The sequence below is a fragment of the Ovis aries genome, chromosome 1 (assembly GCF_016772045.2).
Source record: "Ovis aries strain OAR_USU_Benz2616 breed Rambouillet chromosome 1, ARS-UI_Ramb_v3.0, whole genome shotgun sequence".
Lineage (NCBI taxonomy): Eukaryota > Metazoa > Chordata > Mammalia > Artiodactyla > Bovidae > Ovis > Ovis aries.
In genome coordinates, this window is record NC_056054.1 from 33350225 (window position 1) to 33377400 (window position 27176).

General features: G+C 42.2%; 1 protein-coding gene across 6 annotated transcripts in view; it reads right to left on the minus strand.

Moving 5' to 3' along the window:
- Nucleotides 1-21561: 21561 nt before the first annotated feature.
- Nucleotides 21562-27176, minus strand: part of MYSM1 (Myb like, SWIRM and MPN domains 1) — a 42468-nt gene continuing 36853 nt past the window's right edge. For 4 of the 6 annotated variants that reach the window (XM_060400200.1, XM_012156294.5, XM_042248683.2 and 1 more), the window contains one exon: nucleotides 21562-26511. In XM_060400200.1, the coding sequence (XP_060256183.1) occupies nucleotides 26344-26511 (168 nt within the window). In that variant the 3' untranslated portion in view covers nucleotides 21562-26343. The remainder of the gene's footprint in view (nucleotides 26512-27176) is intronic. The other 2 variants (XM_060400199.1, XM_012156222.5) reach the window with 1 other exon arrangement.

Here is a 27176-nt window from a genome sequence, read left to right on the forward strand (position 1 = left end):
GCAAAGTAACATCTCTGCTTTTCAATATACTATCTAGGTTGGTCATAACTTTTCTTCCAAGGAGTAAGCGTCTTTTAATTTCATGGCTGCAATCACCATCTGCAGTGATTTTGGAGCTCCCAAAAATAAAGTCTGACACTGTTTCCACCATTTCCCATCTATTTCCCATGAAGTGATGGGACCAGATACCATGATCTTCATTTTCTGAATGTTGAGCTTTAAGCCAACTTTTTCACTCTCCTCTTTCACTTTCATCAAGAGGCTTTTAGTTCCTCTTCACTTTCTGCCATAAGGGTGGTGTCATCTGTATATATGAGGTTATTGATATTTCTCCCAGCAATCTTGATTCCAGCTTGTGTTTCTTCCAGTCCAGCGTTTCTCATGATATACTCTGCATATAAGTTAAATAAGCAGGGTGACAGTATACAGCCTTGACATACTCCTTTTCCTATTTGGAACCAGTCTGTTGTTCCATGTCCAGTTCTAACTGTTGCTTCCTGACCTGCATACAGGTTTCTCAAGAGGCAGGTCAGGTGGTCTGGTATTCCTATCTCTCTCAGAATTTTCCATAGTGATCTTGTGATCCACACAGTCAAAGGCTTTGGCATAGTCAATAAAGCAGAAATAGATGTTTTTCTGGAACTCTCTTGCTTTTCACAGATTAGTTATCCTGAAAACCTCAACACCTAGCACTCTGGACACCTAAAATGAACCATGCACTCTGCCAAGATCTTCACAGTTGTCTTATCACTTAATGTTCCAAAATGATCTCTCTCTTTTCAGGAGAGGCACCCTGAAGTTAAATTACTTGAGCAAGCTCACATAGCTAGTAAACAGCAAGGTCACATTCAGAGTCAGAGTCTATTAGACTGACAAATGTGACCTTTGGAGTCCAGGAGAAGAGGCAAGTTTGGCAGTACTCTGTGATAAGCGTCTTTTGGTGTCCGTCTTGTCAATGTGAATGTTCTGATTTATGCCTTGTGTCCTATTTAATTAATCTTTCCCTACTCTTCTGTCATATAGATATTCATTTGTACTGTCTTCAAAACATCGACAAAATTTTAAGTTCATCTGAAATTTTTGTAAATGAGGAAAAGCAAGGAACTAATTTCATTATCTTCTTGTGTGAGTTAATAGTAAGCTGTCCCAGAACCATTTATTAAAGGTTCTGTTTAAAAGAACTTGCTTCCTCCACTGATTTATAATGTCACATTGGACATCCATTCATTCAATAACTATATATCATGTACCAGGCACTATTCAAGTCACTGAGCAAAATGTCGAAACTCAGAATGCCAGGGAGATTGAAGCACAGTTGTAGTACCTGGAAGAATTTCGCTGTGTGCGTGCATGCTCTTACTTCAATCGTCTCCTTCTCTTTGCAACCCCTGGATGGTAGCTCACCCGGCTCCTCTGTTGATGAGATGCTCCAGGCAAGAATACTGGAGTGGGTTGCCATGCCCTCCTGCAGGAAATCTTCCTGACCTAAGGGTTAAACCCACTTCTCTTACGTCTCCTGCATTGGGGGTGGGGGTGGGGGGGGGGGGGGGGGTTCTTTACCACTAGTACCACCTGGGAAGCCTGAATTTAAGTATACCTGAGCAGTTATAAGGATTATACAAAATATCTTATGCATTTTTAGCCATAAACTCAATACATAAAGATACATTCTCATTCTTTAGGCTCAATTTAGGTAGTTCCAATTCTAAGAAGTCTTCTAAGAATTCCCTAAGTTAAGTCCATTTTGGGTGAGGGTGGAGTGCTATTTAGCACCTTATGAAGTGTCTGCTATAATATTGACCACATTAAGTCATTGCCTGTTTATTTATTTTCCTCAATGAAAAAACATCTTGAGAGCAGAGTTCCTGTCTTATTGATTTTAGATCCCTGGGCAGGATCCAAGTCCATATTTGTTAAATAAATGGATTGGTGTGTTACACTGTGTTTGTACTTGTTTAACCTCAGGTGTGTGAGGTACCTTACTAGGGAGAACACCTTCCTGCTTCTGGCCAAGTGCAAATCCAGAGGATGATTGAAGAGGAAACTTACACCCCTTCCTGCCAAGTTCCTTTCTTAAAGGATGTGCTCCAGCAAAACTGGGGAGAAAAAAGACAGGAAATCCAGGCAATAGAGGATTCTACCCAGGAGAGCAACAAGAGGCTCCCCCAGATGGCTGCTGTGTGATAGACCTTGAGAGTAACTTGTCTGGTGCAGGACGGAAGCCCCCAGAGAGATTCCCCCATGCAGAAACAGAAAGAGGAGGTGATACAGTACATGGCAAACAGAATATCCAATGTGAGGATGTTTGTAAACAAGAATCAAAGAATAGGTAGCTGGGAGATCTGATGAAGAGTTTTTTAAAAACTAAAGAGCCATTTACACAGTTATAAACCCTGATTTTCAACTTTACTTAAGCTATGGGATAGATGGAGGATGGGAGAGTGGTACAAGAATGCTAAGTGTGTGGATCATAATAGACAACAGATACTGTCTAAACTTGATAAAACAGGAAACAGTAAAATGACCATACTGTTTAGAAATACAGAAGTAACTGGTGAGATAGCTTAATGAGTTAAATGAGGTTACCTTTGGAATGTGGAACCAAGGATGGACAAGGGCTTGCTGTGTTTCATTAGAATCCTCATGGTAAAAAAAAAAAAAGGAATCCTCATGGTACTGTGTTGTTTTATTTTCCCCACACGAGATCTTTACTACTTCACAGTGTGTGAGAGCATGCTAAGTTGCTTCTGTCGTGTCTGACTGTTTGTGATGCTGTGGACCGTAGCCCACCAGTCTCCTCTGTTCGTGGGGTTCTCCAGGCAAGAATACTGGAGTGAATTGCCATGCCCTCCTCCAGGGGATCTTCTCGACCCAGGGATCCTGCGTCTAACATGTCTCCTGCATTGACAAGCAGGTTCTTTACCACTATTGCCATCTGGGAAGCACCCATTTTACAGTATAGGGGACCTTAATTCATCTCATCTTTATTATGTTTCTGTAGGGTCATTTATCATCATTTTATCATTGCAATCATTACAGCCAACTTTCTGACAGAGATATTACTATCCTTTCTTGTACAGATGAAGGATGAAAACTCGGGCGAAAAATTTTTTGGCATCAGCCAATAAGAGACTTGATGGAAAATACCCACTGTCAAGGAGCAACACCCAGGACTCCAGAAAATGCCTCTCACTGGGCTTTGCCCTTGGCCACAGGGGGAGGCTTCAATTCCCCCTAGTGATAACAGGGGTCAATGCCTGGTGATGTGGAGACACAAAGACCCAGCTCCCTTTGCCTTGACTTAGACAACCCTGAGGAACTGCCACAATGGCAAGTTTTCTGTAGCATCTACTGAGAGCTCAGATGCAATCACATCTTGGCTCAGCTTCTCCCCCTGCCCAATCTGGCTGTCCTCATTCCCTTATAGGTACCTTTCCTGAGAGCACGTCCCAGTCAATCTTTTGCAGGGCAACTCAGGCTTGGAGTGTGTCTCTAGGGAACTTGAACTAAGTTCTGATAACATTACTGATTTGGAATTTAGCTGCATTCATTCATTTTTTTCTCTCACTTCCCCCCCCCCACACTTTTTATGTTTTGATTTGGGTCTTCCTTGCTATGCACGGGCTTTCTCTAGTTGTGGTAAGTGGGGGTTACTCTTCACTGCAATGTTCAGGCTTCTTATTTTGGTGATGTTTCTTGTTGTGGAACATGGGCTTTAGGGAGCATGGGCTTCAGTAGTTGTGGCTCACAGGCTTAGTTGCCCTGTGGCATGCAGGATCTTCTGGGACCATGGATCAAACCCTTGTCCCGTGCATTGGCAGGCAGATTCTTAACCACTGGTCCACCAGGAAGCCCTACATCCATTCTTTAAACAGTTCTCCCTACCCATTCTCTCTTTACCTTTTTACATAGCATTTACCAATATATAATATACTATACATTTATTTATTCATTATTTGCCTTCCTCTGTCCCTAGAGCATATGCTCCGTGTAACTATAGACTTTGTTTTGCTCCCTATTGTATATCTAGCACCTAAAACAAGACCTGCCACTGTTTAATGATAAAGAATTTCTAAATTAATTCAATAAAGGCATTATTTGGGAACTGCGGAGGCAGCATAGAGAAGTGGATAAGATCATGTTCTTTGGCAGCAAACTGCTAACCTCAAATTTCTCGTCTATAAAATAAGGCAAATAGGACCTACCCGATGGAGCTTTAGAGATAATCAAATGAGGCAATACATATAAAACTCTTAGTTCAGTTCAGTTCAGTTCAATTCAGTCACTCAGTCATGTCCGACTCTTTGTGACCCCATGGACTGCAGCACACCAGGCTTCCCTGTCCATCACCAACTCCTGGAGCTTGCTCAAACTCATGTCCACCAAATTAGTGATAGCCATCCAACCATCTCATCCTCTGTCATCCCTTTCTCCCCCTGCCTTCAATCTTTCCCAGCATCAGGTTCTTTTCCAATGAGTCAGTTCTTCACATCAGGTGGCCGAAGTATTGGAATTTCAGTTTCAGCATCAGTCCTTCCAATGAATATTTAGGACTGATTTCCTTTAAGATTGACTGATTTGATCTCCTTGCAGTCCAAGGGTCTCTAGAGTCTTCTGCAACACCACAGTTCAAAAGCATCAGTTCTTTGGTGCTCAGCTTTCTTTATAGTCCAACTCTCACATTCATACATGACTACTAGAAAAACCATAGCTTTAACTAGATGGGCCTTTAGTGCCTAAACCATAGCTAGCTCTCAAACCTGTTGGAAGCTAATTATAATTCTGGACAGACCTCTCAAAAAAGACAATTATAAAAATCATGATTCTAAATTATTTTTTCTAGACCATTGGGCTAAAATACTGGGGGAACATACAATTAGGCAGTAATTATCTCTCCAACCTGCTACAGGAATATTTTGCCTAATTACAATGTAGGTTTCATTAGCTGGTTCTTCAACATTCAGTCCAGTACATCAGAAGCTCATTGGACAAATTACCACCTTGTACTCACTGGGCACAGAGCCCTTCGTTTGAACAACTGAAGCTCTCAGGGCATATCATCATCATTTGTAGCAGACTGCAATGGAAGGTGTAATTTGGGAAAACTGGGAAGTTGATGAACAGGTTTTAAAGATAGGCAGTACAGAAATAAGAATATGAAAAGGTTTGGTTTGGGGCTTTATCATTTTATCTGCTGACTATGCCATCTTGAACAGGGGACCTATTCATACACCCATCCATCCATCCATCCACCCATCTACCCAACCACTCTACTAGACCCTAGAGATGGCGGTGAGCAATTTCAGCCACCAAGGAACAAACCCTCTAGGGGAAAACAGACAAAATCACAATTCATATCCAAGTAGTAAGCACTGGAACTCAGTCAAACGTGCTATGGGTCTTAGTCCTGTGCTGGGATCAGGGAAAACAAGTGAAACTTGGTGCAGAAGATGATGCTGAATCAGCCAGGTGGAAAGAGCAGGAACAAAATTTCAGGCAGAAAGAGCAAAATAGCAACAAGGCTGGAATCTTGAGAGATGGGGCACATTAGTGAGCCATGAATAGCTGAGTAAAATTGGGATCAAGCCTGCAAGTTAGGAGAGCTGAGTTGAAAACAGGAGTCAAGATAAGCTAAAGGAATTTGGAATTTGTCCTTATAATAAATGAGACATTGAATGGTTTAAAGGAGAACAGGGATACCATTAAACTGGTGTGTATAGAGACCAATGTGTAGTCTAGAAGGGAGGAGAACTATAGCTGGGACAGGGTAGGAGTGTGATTGAGAAAACACAAGGTTGAAATAGGATCCATGCTAACAGATTAGCTCAGGAGATGTGATGAGGGCCTGACTTAACACAGCAAAAAGAGGTTTGGAGAAGAGGATCTGAGTGATACGGCATTGTAAGGAAACTATATAGACAGAAGGTATGTGGGAAGGAGGGAGAGGAGTGCAGCCTGCCATGCAAGTTTCTGCCTAGCTGATGAGGTAGGTGGTGGTGCCATGAACTAAGATGGGCAATTCTGGAGGATGAGCAGGTCCTGATTTGGAACAATGGGGAATGGGAGCTCACTAAGTTCCTTTCTGGAGACAGGAAGGCTTGAGGGTCATGTCAGATGTCTGGAACAGGGCCTAGAGTGCAGAAGAGCAGTTTGGACTGGAAAAAATTATATATGTGAAAAGGTCTAAGAAATTAATGGAGAATCTAAAGAGGGAGGTAACTTTGTCATGCATTTGACCAACAAACGGTCCCTATTTAGCCTAAGTATTCAACAACTCAAAGAATCAGTAAGAAAACCAAACAACTTCATATGAAAACAGGTCAAAGGTATGAACAAGTAATTCCTAGAGAGGAATATGCCACCACCCTCCACAAAAAGATGCTCCAGCTCACTAGTCACAAGGAAATTATCATTCAAGCAACAATGAAATGCCCTTTCCCTCCCAGTTGACCAGCAACCATGTAAAAGTCTGACAACATCTGGGTAGGTATGGAGAATTAGGAGCTCTGATGCAAGGCTGGTAGGAGTGTCAGTGGATATCACAACTTTGCAGAGAACTTGGTAATATCTCTAAACTTGGAACTTCATATATCTCTGATTTTACAGCCGCACCTCTCCAGCTGTGCATCCCAGAGACACTTGCAATTGATCATGGAGATATGTAAAAAGATATTATCAGAAGCACTGCTTGTATGGCAAAAAAATGGAAATGAACTACATATCCATAAAAAGAGGAGAATAACTAAGCTGTGGTATGTTTGTACAATAAAATGCTGTTAAGATGGATTGAAGTAAATCAACACGTATCACTATGAAAAAATCCATAAGCCATCAATAAGAGATTGTCATAGTTCAGATTCCCAGGAAAACAGATCCCAATACTCTAAGATTTGTGTGCGAGAGGTTTATTGGGAAGTGCTCTCTGGACCAGTATTTGTGAGGGGTGAGGGAGGCAGAGTTGGCTGGACACAAGAAATAGGAACAGAAACTTTAGCTTTCCCTGTGGGCATCTCTGGAGCTCATCTGGCTCTACTGCTTGTCTTAGCTGTCCAAGGGCTCTGGATATGTGCACTCTTGTATCCACCGTCTTGGATACAGGCTGCCCCCAGGCAAGTGATGCGGACTTGGGAGGGCAACTTTTCTTCGCCAAGAGCAATTCCTGTCCAAGACTCAGCTATCCTGTAGCTGAGGACTACGATGCCTCCATTCTGAAGGGAATCTGGCTATGCACCATGGTATCCACTACAGAGGGGAAGTCAGGTAATAAGTCAAGGAGAGGGGATATTATTAGTGTCTGAATATTAATAGAGACTCTTCCAGGTGGGTAGGGGGAAAAGGCACTCTTGACAGAGGACACAGCCTACACAACCCACCAAACTATGAAAAGCTTTTTGGTGACCTGCTCCAGTCAAACTTTTGAATCCTATTGTCTTATTGGAGCTCTTGATATAGTGTGGATATTAACTGATTATTTGAATTGTAAATACTTCCCCTCAAACTTTCACTTGTCTTTCTATTTTAGGTTTTTGCTTTGGTTGAATAGGTCAATCTTTTTTCTTGTGGCTTCTGAATTTTGTGCTTTGCCTGAAAGGCAAGTGTTCCAAGAACATTCTCCTGTGTTTTCTTGAATGATAATATTTATACTCATGACAGACCCAACTTCATGGTAAAGGCCAGGAGACTGAGATCCCCTCTGTTCATACCTACACACTTTCTCTATCCTCATCTGTTTTGTTTTTTAATGTAGGTGTCTTTTTTTAAATTTATTTTAATTGAAGACTAATTACTTTACAATATTGTGGTGGTTTTTGCTATATATTGACATGAATCAGCCATGGGTGTACATGTGTTCCCCATCCTGACTCTCCCTTCCAACTCCATCCCCATCCCACCTCAGGGTCATCCCAGTGCACCAGCCCTGAGCACCCTGTTTTATGCATCAAACCTGGACTGGTGATCTATTTCACATATGGTAATATACATGTTTCAATGCTATTCTCTCAAATCATCCCACGCTTGCCTTCTCCCACAGAGTCCAAAAGTCTGTTCTTTATATCTGTGTCTCTTTTGCTGTCTCGCATATAGGGTCATCATTACCATCTTTCTAAATTCCATATATATGCATTAATATACTGTATTGGGGTTTTTCTTTCTGACTTACTTCACTCTGTATAATAGGCTCCAGTTTCATCCACCTCATTAGAACTGATTCAAATGCATTCTTTTTGATGGCTGAGTAACATTCCATTGTGTATATGTACCACAGCTTTCTTATCCATCCATCTGCTGATGGACATGTAGGTTGCTTCCATGTCCTAGCTATTGTAAACAGTGCTGGAATGAACATTGGGGTACACGTGTCTCTTTCAGTTCTGGTTTCCTCGTTGTGTATGCCTAGCAGTGGGATTGCTGGGTCATATGGCAGTTCTATTTCCAGTTTTTTTAAGGAATCTCCACACTGTTCTCCATAGTGGCTGTACTAGTTTGCATTCCTACCAACAGTGTAAGAGAGTTCCCTTTTAATTTTTTTTTAAATTTTGGCCATGCTGCATGGCATATGGGATCTCAGTTCCCCAACCAGGGATCGAACCTGTGCCCGCTACAGTGGAAGTGGGGAGTCTTGACCACTGGACTGTGGCAGGACTCCCTCCTCATCTGGTTTGATGCACCAGTGCTAGGAATGGCCTCCCCCTTCAGGTGAGGCCCACTTTCTGGACAGAGGGGTGCCTTCAGCTTAGGACATTCTTCTCATTTGGCTGCCTGACTGGATGTCTCTCCCTGCATCTGTTCCTATTCCTTCTCATCGGAACAACTGGAAAACAAACAACCTCACTTCCAGATCCTTAGAGTTCCACATGCTAGTTAGGTCGTGTCATTTGGATGTTCTTTCAGGAGACCTGGCAGGTAGGCGTGAGGGGAAAGCCATCTTCCTGCGTCTTTGGCATGTTATTGCTGCAAGTGTGGAGATGAGAATTCTCTGTGCATCTGCCATCTGTCTGTCCATCAGTTGCTGACAAGGGCTCCTTCACCAGCATCCTATCCTCTGGGTGACTGACATAACCCCCCAGCACTCAGAGACAGCGGAAGCAGCAGTGGTGGGATTTCAATTCCAGCAGGGTCCAGGGGCAACCTCAGAGATTCTAGCAACCTTGACCTCTCACCTGGCAGTCATTCCTGGAGGCCTTGACTGTAGCCCACACCTTCAGCTCTTTTCCAGTAGTTTTGTAAGCATCTAATTTCCTGTGTTAAATCCCCTCTTGCATAAAACACCTACAGTGGTTTCTGTTTCCCACACTGAAACTTGAGTGATTTAAATAATAGTAATGGTGGGCTTCCCTGGTAGCTCAAATGGTAAAGCATCTGCCTGCAATGTGGGAGACCCAGGTTCAATCCCTGGATTGGGAAGATCCCCTGGAGAAGGAAATGGCAACCCATTCCAGTACTCTTGCCTGGAGAATTCCATGGATTGAGAAGCCTGGTAGGCTACCGTCCATGGGGTCACAAAGAGTCGGACACGACTGAGCGACTTCGCTTTCACAATGGTGGCACTAGTGGTAAAGAACCCACCTGCCACTGCAGGAGACATAAAAGAGGCAAGTTCGATCCCTGGATCAAGAAGATCCCCTGGAGAAGGGCATGGCAACCCACTCCAGTATTCTTGCCTGGAGAATCCCATGGACAGAGAGGCCAGGTGGGCTACAGTCCATGGGGTTGCAAAGAGACACACGTGACTGAAGTGATTTAACAAACACAGTAAAGAAATAATTGTATTTAAGTAATACCAACATCATTTATAATCATAATATGAATGATAAAATCAATAATGGTGATCACTAATATTTATGGAGCTCCTGCCTCATCCTGGGAATTGTTCTAAGTGTTTTGCATGTATTAATTCATTTCTTCCTTGCAACAACCAAATGAGCCAGGCAGTATGGGTGACTGAGATGCAGAATCATTGCCCAAGGTCACACACATAGTGAGTGATGGCGTGGATTTAAACCTGTGCACTGCCGCAAAAATGCCAATGGCCAGGAAGATGTCTTAGATATCTTGTCTATTTCTTCCACTTGATCCCAGGGCTCCCTGACCCCTCACTGGCTTTAACCATTTAAAAAGCACTTATTGTAATTACTAGTGGAGGACCAGTAAGATCCGATTACAATAGAAAATGCAATCTTATTATTATGGTTCCTGTGTAGTCTTTCCTCTGAATTTATGTTGCAAAACTGGCTGAGCAGGCTCTAGATGGGACCTTCCCGGGTCTAATCTGGGCAACAGGAAAATGTATCTATTGTCACTGGGAAGAAATCATGAAGCTTTTTTTTTTAATCTATTGAATCATTTTTTTTTTAAATTGGAATACAATTGCTTTACTCTGTTGTGTCAGTTGCTGCTGTACTACATCGTGAATCAGCTGTGTGTACCCAAGTCCCCTCCTTGAGCCTTCCTCATGCAGCCCCAGCCCCGCCTCTAGGCCATCACAGAGCACTGAGCTGAGCTTCCGTGCTGTGCAGCGGCTTCCCACCGGCCATCTACTTCACACTTGGCGGTGTATATATGTCAATGCCACTCTCTCAACTCGTCCCACCCTCTCACTCCCCCTCTGTGTCCCTAAGTCCCTTCTCTCTACGTCTGCACCTCTCTTCCTGCCCTGCAAATAGGTTCATCAATACCAGTTTTCTAGATCCCGTATGTATGCATTAATATATGATACTTGTTTTTCTCTTTCTGACTCACTTCATCTGTATAACAGGCTCTAGGTTCATCTACCTCACTAGAACTGACTCAAATTCACTCTTTCTTATGGTGGAGTAATATTCCGTTCTATGTATGTATCACAGCTGCTTCCTTCATCCATTTGTCTGTCAGTGCATGTCTAGGTTGCTTCCATGTCCTAGCTATTGTAAACAGCGCTGCAAGGAACATTGGGGATACATGTGTCTTTTTCAGTGATGGTTTTCTCAGGGTGTGTGACCAGCAGTGGGATTGCTGTGTCTTATGGTAGTTTTATTTTTAGGTTTTAAGGAACCTCCACACTGTTCTCCAGAGTTGAATCAATTTGCATTTTCACCAACAATGTAGGAGGGTTCCCTTTTCTCCACACCCTCTCTAGCACTTATTGTTTGTAGAGTTTTTAGCTGATGACCATTCTGACTGGTGTGAGGTGACACTTCCTTGTTGTTTTGATTTGTTTCTCTAATAATGAGCTTCTTTTCATCATGAAGCTTTTGAGTGCTCCAGAAAGCTCTGGAAAGACAGGCCAGGTCTGGACTTAGCCCAGGGGTTGAGATCCACTTGAGGGTAAGCCTGGAGCAGCTAACTGAAATGAGACTTGCTTCTTTCTCTTATTCCTGAGTCTTGACCTCAAGGCTCCAGGGATGAAGATGATGTTGGCTGCGTTAACTGCCTTACTGACCATGAACGTGCCTGGGTGAAGCAGCATTTGGCTCTGGATGGAGCTGGGTCGGAGGTCTTGAGAATCATCAAAGAGCGTGCCAAAGACTATTGACCGTAGGTTAACAAGGATCTAGCTACAGGGTGTGTGTTCTGGCTTTGATTTTAGGCTTTGGTAGCAGGCCCAGATCATATGGATTTGGAAATATGTTTGGGTAGGCTGGTGCTAGAACTGGGCTGTAAGCTGGGGCCTTTTCCACTGGATGGTTATTAGAGTTGAGGTATGAGTTGGAGGGGAATTTGTGGTTGGGCTTCCCGGATGCTAAACGCTCCAGAGCCCAGGATGGCCTGTATCTCACCCACCCTCACTAGAGTTAGAACTAGTTCCAGAATATGGGGAAGGGACAAGCCTGGGTTCAGGGTTATAGGGTGTCACATGGCTCCAACTTCCAAGGTCAGGGGCAGCTGGGGCATTGGGTCAGATCCTGGGACACTGCACACCCAAGTGCTCATTCTGGAAAGCTGGTCTTTCCCCATGTGTCCTGTGGTCATAGCTCAAAATTGGATCCCTCCCTGAAGAACAGAGAAGCATAACTCTGACTCATCGCATCGAACCTGCTTCTGGAGTCTGACTCCACATCTCTGCCAATGGCACCTCTGCCCTCCTGTCTCTCTGGACTCCTGCCTCACTCTCAAATCTGTTTGCAGTTTCCGAGTGCTTTCAAATTGACCTCCAAAATGTTCACCTTTCTCCTTCTGTCTTTTTTCTCAACTATAAAATTGTGTGCTAATTGAAGGGAATTTAAGAAATATGGAAAGCCATGGCTTTACCTCTGGGTTAAAGATGAAAGATTGACTGTGGACAGTTAACCTCTGATCTCTCCTGGAACATCAGAAAAACACAGCAGAGTGGTGGTGTTTGCTTTGTACTGACAGGTGTGATGTAGAAGAGAAACAGGAGAGGCCTGACTTAGCAGACCAGGGAAAGTCAGAGAAAGGCAAGAAGTAACCCATTTACCTGTAGAACTTCTCTAACCCCTCAAGGGTCAGGAATCTACAGCATTAGTGAAGCTTGAATTGGGGATGGAGCTGGGGCTAAAAGGGTGAGGGCTGGTAAGAAGAGAAGGGAGGAAGTACCAGATAAGTAAGCAGTTTAAGGGGGCTTCCCAGGTGGCTCAGTGGTAAAGAATCTGCCTGCCAATGCAGGAGATGCCGGAGACGGGGATTTGTTCCCTGGGTCAGGAAGATCCCCTGGAGGAGGAAACGGCAATCCACTCCAGCTTTAAAAAAAAAAAAACAAAAACAAAACCCAGCAACTTAAGATAAGTTGCCCCTTGATGCTTTCCTGCTCCCACCTCAGTGAGCACCTGACCCTCCCCAACCCTACTAGGTCACCGCCTGTGCGGCATCTGGAGAAAACACACTAGGAATGCAGAACTTTTCTGGATTGGGGGAAAACAGGAAAATTAAGTGAAAGTTTACTTTCTCAATTTTACAAGCCCCACTTTCCCCCCTACTTTGCTCCCCAGGGTGCTGAAAGCCAGGCTAGAAAGCTCTGGATGGAAGATGGGCAGAGACACAAAATGGTCAAAGCAGTTGTGAAGGCTACAGGCTCTCCTCCTTCTCCCACATCAGTCCTGCTTTATCTGGTTTTCGTTTGTTTTGGTTTTGAGACAAAAATCCACGTACCATACAATTCACCATTCTAAAGTAACGGTTTTAGCACATTCAGTGGTTCTTAGGAATTCACAAGGTTGTTCAACCATCATCATCCTGGTCATCACCACCACTAATTCCAGACCATTTTCATTACTCCAGAAAGAAACCCTGTATCCATTACAGCTCCTCCCCATTCCCTCCTCCCTGGAGCCCCTAGCAACCTTCAGTCTACTTTCTCTTTCTGTTATTGACCTTTTCTGGACATTTCACATGCATGAATGTGACGGGCTTCTTCCACTGAACACAATGTTCTCAAGGCTTATCTCTGTTGTACTGTCTATTGGTATCTTGTTCCTTTTGATGGCTGAATATCATTTCATTGTATGGACTGACCACATTTTGTTTATCCATTTTCCAGTTGATGGCCAATTGATTATTTCTACTTTTGAGCTGTTGTCTGTTTTACATATAATACTTGTTTCACCATTTGTCACAAGAGCTTGATTTTATGTAAGCTTTCAAATGTGCATGTGCTCACTGCCTCAGTTGTGTCCAACTTTGCAGCCCCATGGACTGTAGCCCTCCAGGCTCCTCTGTCCATGGAATTCTCCAGGCAAGAATACTGGAGTGGGTTGCTGTTTCATTCTCCAGAGGATCTTCCTGGCCTGGGAATCAAACCTGCATCTCCTGCATTGGCAGGTGGATTCTTTACCACTGAGTCACCTGAAAAGCCTTAAAATTTTAAGATCTCCACCTAAAAAAAAAAAAAAAGCCTGCACACTACTGACTTAGCAGAATCCCTTCATTTTGGGATTTGAAGATGGTGACTGTTGACAGCCTGAATCTTCTCTCACGCGGCTCACAGACACACCTCTCTCTAGGATGGCAGCTGACAACCTCAAGGCATGACCCCGTTTCCACATTTTAGGTCATGGCCCTACACACTGTGTGTACCAACTGCGTGGAACCATCACGTCACCCCACATGGCACTGTCTTCTCTTATCACCACGTCACTGCTGCCCCAGTACCTTCTGCCCAGAATGGCTTTCTCTGACTGTGCTCCGCTTTACAGAGAAATCTCATTGGAATTCCAGGGCTCCCTCCATGTGGCCCTGCCTATCTGCAAAACCAAAAAAAAAAGCCTGCTACGTGGAGCCTTGCAAGACTCACAGCTGGGTCCTGTGTCTGAGGGCCAGGAGGAAGTGCTGTTGCATACCTAAACCTTGGGGAGAGGAGTTGGGCTTGGCAGGATCCTTTTCTTCTTCTTTTAAAAAATCTTTTGGCCACACCACACAGCACATGGACTGTTAGTTGCCTGACCAGGGATTGAACCGATGCCCCCTGCAGCGGCAGCATGGAGTCTTAACCACTGGACCACCAGCAAAGTTCAGCAGGATGCTTTTCTTTTCCTTCTACAGCCATAAAAAGAGCCCTCCAGTTCCACAAAGGCCTGGTTAGTGTTTTTGTTTTTCTGGGTTTTGTTGTCACTCTTCTCTCTCCAGCAGAGAGATCAGTCCACTCTGGGTCTGCCCAGAGCACACTCCACCCTCCATTTGTTGCCAGGGCTGTGCTGAGTCCCTGGATGAGAAGATGGTGCAGTTCAAGGGCTTGCGTCAGGGCGGAGAAAGGGCGTGGATGTCAGCGGGCACTGCCCCTCCTGCTCCACTCAGACGGCCTGAGATGACGTCCTTATGGTCCCCATTTGCCCAACAGAGAAACACCAGTTGCCCCCAGAACATGGAGCCCACTTCACTGCCTGGCCTCAAGTTACTCAGGAGCTTTTGTTACCTTGAGGTGGCTGCCACCTCATCGCTTGCTCCTCCACTGCGAGTTGTTTCCTCCGTGGAGATGCTGCAGAAAAGAGCACAAAGCAACGGCTCCAAATGCTTGAGCACTATCCCACCTCCCCCACCCCACTCCAGCAGCTCTCAGTGATGAAAATACCCGGAATGTAAAATGGTTAAGTTACTGAAGGTTCATAATTACCCGAGTTCTGTTGCACTTTTGATTAGAAAATGCAATTATGTTTATAGCGTTATAATCTCACCTGTCTTTGTGTTTCTGAGGAAATTGCAGGAGGATACATCTTCTGGAGCAAGCGGCCCTCGCTAATCAGTTGATTCTTGTCTCCAGAAGCTCTCAACACCACTTAGGCTAATGAAGACATGCTGCTTCTCCCGGTCCCTCAGCTCCTCCCCCCACCCCCACCTCAACTCCATTCTGGGGCTCATTTTTCAGAACAGTCCTGCCTGTTCTTTTCCCCTCCTTATAGTGGGAAACAAAAACACCTGGTATCTGAGTGCAAGAGAACTGATTCCCCTCCACCCCCGACCAAGAGATCTGCCTTCCTTTTTTGCTTTCTGCTTTCTTTCATTCATTCACTCGTTTATTCATTCATCAGACTGCCTCTCAGTGCCTTGTTAATCCGTGTTAGGCATCATAATAGGCACTGGGATAAAATGTTTTAAAAGTTAAGGTCCATGCTATTCAGAGGCTCACAGGCCAGCGAAGGTGGCAGAAAAGTACAGAGACAAGTGAGATCCAACGTGCCTGGGTAAGAACAGGATGTCAGAGGGGCTCAGGGAATGGGATCAGCCCAGTCTGGAGGGAAGAGTAGAAGAGTGAAGAACAGGAGTCTAGGCAGGAGTGGTGTCTGAGTTTGAAGTTTTCACAGAAGTAAGACAACAGTGGGACCAGGGGCAGGTGTCCCATGCAGGGGGAGCAGCATGGACAGGCTGCAGGGGAAGCTGGCGCATGCACGGATTTATCCAGTAGTTCAGTGTGACTAGAGCAGAGAGTGCAAGTGTGTGTGTGTGTGTGTGTGTCTGTGTGTCTGTGTTTGTGTCTATGTCTGTGTGTTGGACTGGAAGGGCAGGAAGACCGGTAAGAGGTGAGATGGATAAGGGTCTTCTGAGCTGGACTTGGTGCAGAAAGCTTGGTAAGCTATTGGGGAATTTTCAGCAGAGAAAGGACATGCTTCAGATCCATGCTTCATAAAAAAGAAAATCCTTCTGGAGTGCGGATGAGGTAGGGGGACCTATTGGAGGCAGAGAGATTAATTACTTTTGAAAATGCAAGGTATTTTTATGAATTTGCTTCTTTCAGATTTGGCTATAATAGGAAAGACAGGGAACCACGCTAGAGCAAATTTCTGTCTATGAGGTCCATTTCTTTTGTCTAGGTTGTTTTTAGTTACTAAGTTATGTCTGACTCTTTTGCAACCCCATGGACTATAGCGTGCCAGGCTCCTCTGCCCACAGGATTCTCTCTAGGCAAGAATATTGGAGGGGGTTGCTTTTTCCTTCTCCAGGGGAGCTTCTCAACCCAGCGATCAAACTCGAGTCTCCTGCATTGCAGGTGGATTCTTTAGCCACCTGGGAAGCCCTATTGTCTAGGCAACAGACAGTTGTATGTATAATCCAATGACTTCATCTGCCATATTAGGGTGCAGCATGCTGCAGCGTCTGTGAGCACAGGATTTCTTTGACTGCCCTAGAGAGGGCGGGGATTCCCTTGCAATGTGATCCAGGAACCCTGACAATGGGAAGACCTTGATTTCTCAATCTGGCCTTGACTGAATCTGTGACTTGAACAAGTCACTCCTCGTCTTCGGGTATTATTTCTCTCATCTAAAAGCAAAGAACTAAATTCAGTTTTTCATTAAGAACTAAATTGTTTCTTAGGTTTCTTGCAGCTCTGAAACCAGTAACATGATAGTTTGGTGAGCTGATTTTGAACAGTTTGAATTCTGTTTTTGCTACTTCTTACTGCAAGACCTTGTGTAAGTTACTTAAACATTCTAAAGCTAAGTTTATTACTTATTTATTTTTGGCTGTGCTATGTAGCTTTTGGGATTTTAGTTCCCGGCCCAGGGATTGAACCACTGGCATGGGTGTGTGCTCAGTCATGTCTGACTCTTTGTGACCGCGTAGACTGTAGTAGCCCACCAGGCTCCTCTGTCTATGGGATTTTTCAGGCAAGAATACTGGAGTGGGTCACCATTTCCTTCTCCATCTAACCACTGGACCGCCAGAGAATTTTCTAAAGTTAAGTTTAAAATGGGATAATAAAACATCTTGCAGGGATGTTGTGGGGAACAAATGTGATATCATATGTACAGCATTTAGAAGGATGCATGCTATTACTGTAATACCTTCAAAATGAAAACTTCAAAAATGAAAATGGCTACTTGGAGCCATGAAACAAGGACACTCAACCCAAAATCACACAAGCTCAAGGTACTAGCCAAGTGAATGTTTTACAGTGTTCATAAATTTAGCCAGATGAGCAACTTTCCCTGACGTTGCAAAGCCAATGAACACTACCGGATGGAGATCGTCGAGTTCATAGACTGTGATGGAGCGCCCTCTAGTGGCTTTAGATATTAACATTTTCATTAAAATGATGGAACAAATGTAGCTTTGTGGATTATAAGCAAACAGCCAAGATTTGGTGTTCTTTAATGAAAGTGAAAGACGAGAGTGAAAAAGTTAGCTTAAAGCTCAACATTCAGAAAACGAAGATCATGGCATCTGGTCCCATCACTTCACGGGAAATAGATGGGGAAACAGTAGAAACAGTGTCAGATTTTCTGTTTTGGGGCTCCAAAATCACTGCAGATGATGACTGCAGCCATGAAATTAAAAGACGCTTACTCCTTGGAAGAAAAGTTATGACCAACCTAGATAGCATATTCAAAAGCAGAGACATTACTTTGCCAACGAAGGTCCGTCTAGTCAAGGCTATGGTTTTTCCTGTGGTCATGTATGGATATGAGTGTTGGACTGTGAAGAAGGCTGAGCACCAAAGAATTGATGCTTTTGAACTGTGGTGTTGGAGAAGACTCTTGAGAGTCCCTTGGACTGCAAGGAGATCCAACCAGTCCATTCTAAAGGAGATCAGCCCTGGGATTTCTTTGGAAGAATGATGCTGAAGCTGAAGCTCCAGTACTTTGGCCACCTCATGCGAAGAGTTGACTCACTGGAAAAGACTCTGGTGCTGGGGGGGATTGGGGGCAGGAGGAGAAGGGGACGACTGAGGATGAGATGGATAGCATCACGGACTTGATGGACATGAGTCTGAGTGAACTCCGGGAGATGGAGATGGACAGGGAGGCCTGGCGTGCTGCGATTCATGGGGTCACAAAGAGTCGGACACGACTGAGCGACTGAAATGAACTGAACTGAACTGAACTGAATCTTAAAGTTAATAAATCTAATCTTATATAAAGCCAACAAAGTGCCATTAATTTTATCACTTCTAATAGTAATTCTTTAGTCAACTTTTCCATAAAATTCACATTCTGGGCGTTTATTAGACCTTGCAGTTCTAAAAGACAAAATTATATTTTAAATTAAAACAAATTATATTTAACATTTGAATTGCACGTAAAATATTCAGAATAGTACTTTCTGCTGTGAAATTAAAAATAATTTGGAATCACTCAAAAGGATAGTGCAATAGCAAAACTGGAGTTTTTCTAGAAATAACCTTGCTACGAACTTGACCTATGTGACTGGACAGGTTGCTTCATTTCTGTGAACTTTGGTTTATTCATATTAGAAGATAGAAATCTAAGCCCAAACATTTCCAAGGTCCTTTCTAACTTTTAAGACTCTTTGATTTGAGGGGAGTAAGTCATCCATTTCTTTTCTTCCTTCCTCCTTCCCTATTTTTGGGCCATGTCACACAGCTTGTGGGATCATAGTTGCCTGACTAGGCATCAAACCCGCGGTCCCTGCAGTGGAAACCCAGAACCCTAACCATTGGACCACCAGGTAATGCCCTCTACTTTAATATTAGGGCTCTGGCACGGTAATTTAGGGCCCATTTGAAGATGGATTCATAATGTTTTAAAAAACCAACCCTAGCCACGTGCAACAGAAATGGCTAGTCACTAATGAGATTTCATGCTCTCCTTCCACAGTGTAGAATTTTGGGAAGCGGCTGCACAGTCACGACTCTACTGAGCAGCCCCTCTTAGTGTCAGGGTGGGACCATATGACTAGTTTTTATCAAAAACAGAAAGCAAAAATGATGTGGATACTCCAAGCCAAGGTAAATTATCATGTGTGATTCTCTTTCTTATCCACTTGTCCCCAGTGGAAGACACCTGGGCTACTTACAGTCACAGGACAGAGCCACATGTGAAAGAACCTGGTTACCTGAATTACCCACGGGAGGGGAGCTGCCCAGGGGAGCTGCCCAGGGGAGCCAGGCAGAGACCCTGCAGTGTGAGAAATAAACCTACTGTGTTAAGACATTGAAAATTAGGCGGGAGGGTGCTAACAACAGCTAGTTTTAATTTTCCTAACATACCCTCCAACTCTGTGGTGTTAGAATCGAATTAGATTTTGCACAAAAGGAAACTCTCTCTCAGGAAGGGTGTGTGTTTGAGGAGAGGCAGGGAAGATTAGCCCACTCATTTTTTGTGATTAGGAAGATAATTCTGCTCTGAAAACTATCTTATCAAGATTTCCTTTAAACTATTTTGTTACACAAAGGGAGCCTGGTGTGGACAATATCCTAGTTATTGATGGTTCCAAGCTCAGTCTTTGTGACCCCATGGACTGTAGCCTCTGTCCATAGAAGTCTCCAGGCAAGAGGACTAGAGTGGGCTGCCACTTCCTTCTCCAGGGGATCTTCTCAACCCAGGGATTGAACCCATCTCCCACACTGCAGGCAGATTCTTTACCATCTGAGCCACCAGGGAAGCCTATTGATAGTTAAAGATACCATAATTACTGTTGAATTCTAACAGATGTTTTGGAACACAAGAAAGTTCAGTCATCACTAATCTGGGTAAAATAATCTAAGCAGTTAACTTGCTTTCAGAACTATCCAATTCCACATTTTGAGGTTAACTTGTTAATGGAGGAGGTGGGCAAGGAATCCTTGATTATACCTGGTAACAAGTTATCAGAATTATTAACTGATAAAGCTTGTTTTTGATAGAAAAAATACAGAAGACAAAAGCAGATTTTTTAATTTAGCTATAACTCTGCAAATACTAGAAGGCAATGGCAACCCACTCCCAGTTACTCTTGCCTGGAAAATTCCATGGACAGAGGAGCCTGGTAGGCTGCAGTCCATGGGGTCGCTAGGAGCCGGACACGACTGAGTGACTTACTTTCACTTTTTGCTTTCATGCATTGGAGAAGGAAATGGCAACCCACTCCAGTGTTCTTGCCTGGAGAATCCCAGAGACAGGAGAGCCTGGTGGGCTGCCATCTATGAGGCTGCATAGTCGGACACGACTGAAGCAACTTAGCAGCAGCAGCTGCGGCAAATACTATTTTCTTTTAAGCTAGCATTCTATGGGAAGATAATTGGGAATCAGTGATGTAGAAACACATCAGCCACAGTGAGAAAAACCATTATTACAGTACAAATAGGTCTGTGGACAATCCTGGTCTGGAGCCATACACAGACTGAGTATGATGCTGGCCATCAAAATTATAGCAAATGCTTGATTAGCAGGAATCCATTAACAGCTATACACAGGAATGAATGTCCTATGAAATAAATGCCTCATGGAATTAGAACTCCTAAGATTATACTTTGCCACCTAAATTATTTTCATTTAGGAGCCTGAATTCAAATTGGTTCTGTAAACAAGATAATGAACTGTACTACTAAGAGTTCACTTGTAGAAATGGAAATTTTTCTATTACTAACAAAATATAAATCTATTTTTATTTATACCCAGATCTTCATCTAGCAGTGAAGTATCTAGGAATCTATTCAGAGTTTTAGAAGTGTGCAAACAAAAATAACTTTTCACAGAAAAATGGGAACATCTGAAATCTGAAGTTCATCAGTTCAAAGTTGATAATGGCAAACTTGTACTATAGAGTGCTATCCACTGTTTGCAAAGAATAAGTAGATGTTTATGTGCTGAATGGAAAGAAGTCCTCAATAAAAGGACAGACATTGAAGATACGTATGTACTGAATATACACAAGTCTGACCTTGTTCCGTTTTTCAAATTGATAGGTTTTGCAGAAAGTAAGAACTGAGAAGTTAAGGACTAGTTAATGAGTTAATTCCGCAGTAAGACTTTTCTCTTAAAGCCAAGACTCAGCATTCTCTAACTCTCCTTCTTTACCTCCATGTCTATGCTCCAAGGTCACTTATCTCTGAAACACCTTCTACCTGGAACATCTTCCCCAAATATCATTAAGGTTTAAAGGTGATCTCTTCCAGGCAATCAACTCACTGCTTACATTCTAAAGAATTCTCATTTACCTACACACCTCTTACCCTTGAAGTCTTACAGGCATTTATAATCAGTTCCAGTTTTTATCTTAGTGTCTTACCTACCTATGTCAGGTTCTATATGCTTGTCATTTATCAGGTGGTAAGATTAGGTAGTAGGATTCTTGTGGAAAGGAACCAAGACCTTATTCACCTTTGTGTCCCTAAAATGCTCAACAAATACTTGCTGAATTAATGGGGGCATTGTTTGTAATTAGCGTGTATACTGCTAATAATTTAGACAGAGACCAAATGATTCACCACTTTATTTTCAAAATTTTATTTATATACAATCTTTAGAATGTTTCCCTTAAATTTTTATAAGATAAAACCCCAAAGTTTAAAACCAGTTATTTTATGTCACAGTTTAAGTACAAGGAGAATTCACTTATTTTGAGGAAAAGCTTTTCATAATTGTATAAACATTAATATTTACAATATTCTTTAATACAGATATACACAACATGGCATCATATTTAATTGTACAAAATGGTTTAAATTATATTTTAGTACAGAACATTCCAAGATTCAAACTAATAAAAGAAATTCCATAAACACTGATATTAATAACATTTGGGGAAAACAACAGCAACAGGCTTATTAATAATCATGGCAAACTTGTACATAGTACACAATTTACACATCAGATCCACAAATTTAAAGATATATATGACCCATCTATTTAAATCATGCTAGAATCTAAATATTATTTTATAATTCATATGAAACAAATGTTCTGTGGTAACCTATGAAACAGGAATACAAACTATAAGATCATAGTTAACATATTTCTTAATTCCTAAGAGAGTACTCCAGGAAACCTCAAAGATGGCAGATCATGCATTTTTTTTTTTTTGGCAGAAATTAAGAGTTCTTATGAATATATTCATAAATATAGTCAAAGGAATAAAACAACCCACATATCATGAATTAATTTTACCTTCTCAAATTTAGTTTGGTATAGAGCCCCTGGCATAATCACAGCTTCTCTGGGATATTTGACTTTCTCTTGACTTAGCTGGGATAACATACTCTTTGCCTTGCTCTAGAAAGGATTTAACGAAGCTTAAAAGAAAAGATTTAGAAAATACCAGAAAGCCCAAATTACAGGTTAAATGAAAAAACAAGAGTTTGAGGGAACAGCATGCTTAAAGCCATTTAAGAAAAGGTAAGGAATTATGCTAAAGCATATTACATGATTCTCCACAGTGGTTTTCTGGAAATATTGCAAAATATGATATTAATTTGTAAGAAAGCTATTAAACTACTGTAAACTGGAAATAATCACATTTCTTTGTTAAATGCTGTAGTAACTCTGATGGAACAGATGATGACACAAATGTATGTCTTTTTATCTCTGTGCTTGTGTGAAGTAAGTCTTCCTAAATGTCATAATGTGTGACTAGACTGAGCCTCTAGCTCTGGGTAGAGAAGAGTATAGCTAACACCAGCTGGATGTCCCCTGAGATGGTAGCTACCTTTCAGGTGGTGCAGGGACGGGTCAGAGCATCAGTCCTAGGGCCTCCTGCCTGTACCCGCTTCTCCAGGTCCTCCCCGCTCAGCTCATGAGGACCCGGTAAGGTAAACAGGAAGAAGGTAAACTGGAGGTAAACAGGAGGCCCACTGAGGGTGGCATGCCGAGGCCACCGTCTCCTCGCTGCCCAAAGAATCTGCACGTCACAGCCCTTGCCCCACTCCTATGGGGTAGGAAAGTTACGGAGAGAAGGCTGGGAAAGCATTAGTCAGCTTCTGGGTAACAAGAATGCTTCTGTTCAACTCTATTCTTCACGCCTTGCTTTCAACACATGACAATGAGGGATCTCATATCTACACACCGACAGGTGCCGAGTGAGGGAGTGGGGATGAAAACAAAAGAGCTTGAGGGAAATGCAGGAAGAAAAGGTGGCAGGAGCTGTGGCTTGTATTAAGAATCAGAACAAAATATCCACCTGAAAACTAAAATTAGCCACTGCAGCCCATCTTTCTTTGGGGGATGAATGGTTCCAACTAAGTCCTGAATGTTGGTGGAGTCAGTAAAGATCAAAGTTCATGTCTATGGATTTAAAGCCACAGGAACTGCAGTGTTTGTGGTTGTGTGGCAAAGCTCCGCTAGGGTTTGTGAGGTCGGTTTATAGGGGAGGGGTAACAGAATATAGGCAGGGCCCACTGAGCTATTAGACACCAGGTCTCATGTTTATAATACATTTAGAGGCCCTCCCAAATGTTTTCTTTTAAATTTATAACACAAGAAACACTTTCAGATGGAAGGATGTATGCATATACAATATTAAATTCATTTTATACTAATGCAGTTGTAACATTAATTTTTAGTAGTTTTTTTGTGGAAGAAGAGGGTCAAAGAGGTCAAAGTGTCTAAGGCCCACGGAAGTTACAGTGCAGCACTAAGGGCCGATGGGCCAAGGCTGAAATTACCCAGGGGCAGCCTCTGGTCTTGAGGATCTTATTCCACTGATTTTTCTTTTTTTGAATATTACTTTGGGATGAGACTGTAAAAGAGAGCTAATACTAGTGAAGTAACTGTAATGTCAATTTCCAGTAGGCAAGCTGGAAAAAGAAAAAAAATAAAACAAAACTAAGCTCATTATTTTATTGTCACTGCACAAAAGTAAGGACCAAATCAGGATGAGGAGACTGATGTTTTCAAGTCCTATCTCCACTCTGTAAACATTGCTAAAGGTAGGTTTCCCTCTAAGACCCTGCCTCTCAAACTTCCACACTGCCACTCATTTCAAGACTTCCTGCGCTTCTCAAGGCTTGAGTCCTACTGCCCTCGGCAGGCCAAGGTTGGCAGTGATAGGAATGTGGGCACCGAGAGCTGCAAAAATGTTTTAAGACTATCACAAAAAAATATAAAGGAATGAATGAGGGAGGAGGGGAGGAAAATATCACAGACTGTCATCAAAATTACATGATGTTAAAAAAAAATGAAAGGTTTACACTACAATGTTAACTATGGTTTCTGTTTTTTAAAAATTATCTTCTAAAAAGATAAATGTGCTCTATCATCAGAAAAAAAGTCAGGAAGTATTACTTAAAAAAACTGTGCTCCCAAAGCACTAAACTCTGAACAGTACCATGTTTGAGTTCCTCATAGTATGGCTTAGGTTACTAAATGTAGTAACCCACAAGCACGCAGAGGACCCAGACTTAGAACAGAATTCTCAATTTTCACTATTTTCCAACCCCAATTCATCAATATAACAGGGAAATGTCAATTAAGAAAGCTAATTAATACCACTTTCTAGGGTCTGTTCCTGAGGTATAATGAAGAAAACACGTCAGAAGGAAGAGCACAGAGGAGTGAGCCACTTCCTTTCACAGAAGCACACTTTCTGCGCTTGAACTATGGGTGAGGAGCCTGCAGCACAGAAGATTATGTGACTGTCACACAACAAAGCTGCTGAGAGAACTCGGGTAAGAACTCAGGGTTCCTATTTTTGGCCTACAGTTCTAATATCCCTGGTCCCCAAAGTAACTGCTTTGTAAGTTATGTTTCACTGTTGATCCTAAATGCATATAGAAAAATGGAAAATACTACCACTTTCCTTAAAAAACATTTAAAATTAACATTGGAACTGTACCATCTCAAAATATAAGCTCCAGGTGAATAGGTCCAATGATTAGAATGAATCACAAGATTTTAGACCTCATAGGATGCAGGGAAGATGATTTAGACCTCAGTTATACGTGAATTTAGGCCCAGAGAAGGTAGACTGTATTTCCCCAATTCACAACACTGAGTCAAGACCTAGATCATCTAAAACTGGCTCACTGCTCCTTCCAACACTGACTTATTTTCCTTGGATATTCATTAAACCAAAAAAAAGGTAAAACTACAGAATCATACCCAGATTAGATGCAATAAAACTGATGAAGATGATGCAAGACCTTTCCGTGGCTCAGGCTCATGCACTTGAAAATAAATTCTAAATATCTGCAATCCTCTGGAGCAGGGTTTGGAAGACAACAGCCAGCAACCTGTCTTTTGTGAGGCTCATGAATTAAAAATGGTTTTACATTTTGAAAGAGTTGTTAAAAATATAAAGAATGACCGACAGAGATGGTATGTAGTCTGCCAGGCCTAAGTTATTAACTGCCCCTTTCCATAAAAGGCCCACTGACCCTTGTTCTGGATTCAGCAAGTATACAAAACTGGGCTGAATACATATGTCCTGGAAGGATTTTTTGTTTTTAAAATCAAATCTGATTTATTTAAGCTTTATTGTAATTTGCCTCTTTCTCCTCATAGCAGGGAGTAGGAGGAAAAATCAAAAATCTACTTTAAGGGTTATGATTACCTGTGTCCTAGTTAACTGAGTTTTATCACAAACACTAATCTAAGTGGCACCTATAGTTGAAGCTACTTATATTATGTATCTGAAAGCCTCACAAAATGTTACAGCTGATAAAATGGCATATCCTATAGCAGTGTGGTTATAAAGTAAAATGGAAGCAAATATCTGTAATTAAAAAGCTGGTAATTTGATTTTCTCCTTTAGGTCTCTTCTCTAGGCCTCCCCTGGCCTCACATAGCATGTTAGATTCATTAAACCAGCAGTTCTCAACCATGTTCATTACTTCAGTGACCACCCGTCCGTATCTCATCTGCAACCATAAACAAGCATCAAAAAACCACATGAAGAGAACGGAGCTGCTCCTAATGAGACACGAGATAGCAAAACTGGAATGACTAGTTCAGGGGAAGTACAAATTCGAGACGCAACCCATCCATCAGCCTGAGACAGCAGGGAGGCCGCCCTCCAGCTCACGCCGCTTGGCCGTGGAGGACTGAGCCTGCAGGCCGACCCCACTGCGCACAACACTGAGTACCACATGCGAAACAAGTCCACCTCTCTTTCCTGCCAGATGGTGTATGTGGCGAAGTTTGGATTTCAGGAGCTAGCAACAAAAAAATCAAAGCTGTACCACAGTTAAACAATAATTTCAAGGTTATAACTCTCAAAGTAGGATCTACTGTATCAAGATTAAAATATCTTACTTTAAGATAATTACATTAACAATTCCTTTTGCCCCACAGTATAGTTCTCTTCAGCCACTCCATTCTCTGGCTTGCTTTGGTAACTGGAAAGGAATAAATTTTCTACTTGAGTCAAGAATTCTTCAGCAATGAAGCAATTGGTCACTTTGCTCAGAGTTTTCCTCAGACACTCCAAAAGCTAGTTGAAAAGAAAAGTTTTATAGTTAAATACATAAAAGTATAAGAAGAGGGTTTGCATTACTATCATTTTATCCCTTTCCAAATCTATTTTATAGTGCTTAACTTAGAAAAATTCTAGTGCTTAAATTAGAAACACTCTCCTTAAAGAAGGTTGAAGATAAATTTGTGTTTAATAATTGTACAGCTGAAGTGTAGGAAACCATTGTTGAGGAATGCTTTAGTTCCCTCTGATTTTATATAAGGAGATAAACTTGAGACTGTATGTATCACGCTTTCTATGAACTTGTGGATTTGCTTTAAGTAGTATTATTTACAAAGCAAAGAATCCTATGGGATAAAAATCTACGTACATTAAAATACAAGACTGTACCATTTCAAATATAGGATGCTAGAGTCTAGTTCCCGGGCGGGAAGTGTGTATATTAATCTTCCAATAGAACAAAGAGAAAGTGACTACAATAGGAGAGGGCAAAAAGTATTAAAGAAGAAACTTAATAAGTTAAAATTTTCTATTTCCAAATTGTTACCAAAAGAAAAAAAGAAAGACAAATCTTGCCAATCTCTCAATACACTCATAGAAACAAAACTAGAAATAATTCAAGACTCTTATTTTCTATCAGAAGTGAAATGACCGTTTAAATTTGTTAGATTTATACTACCACT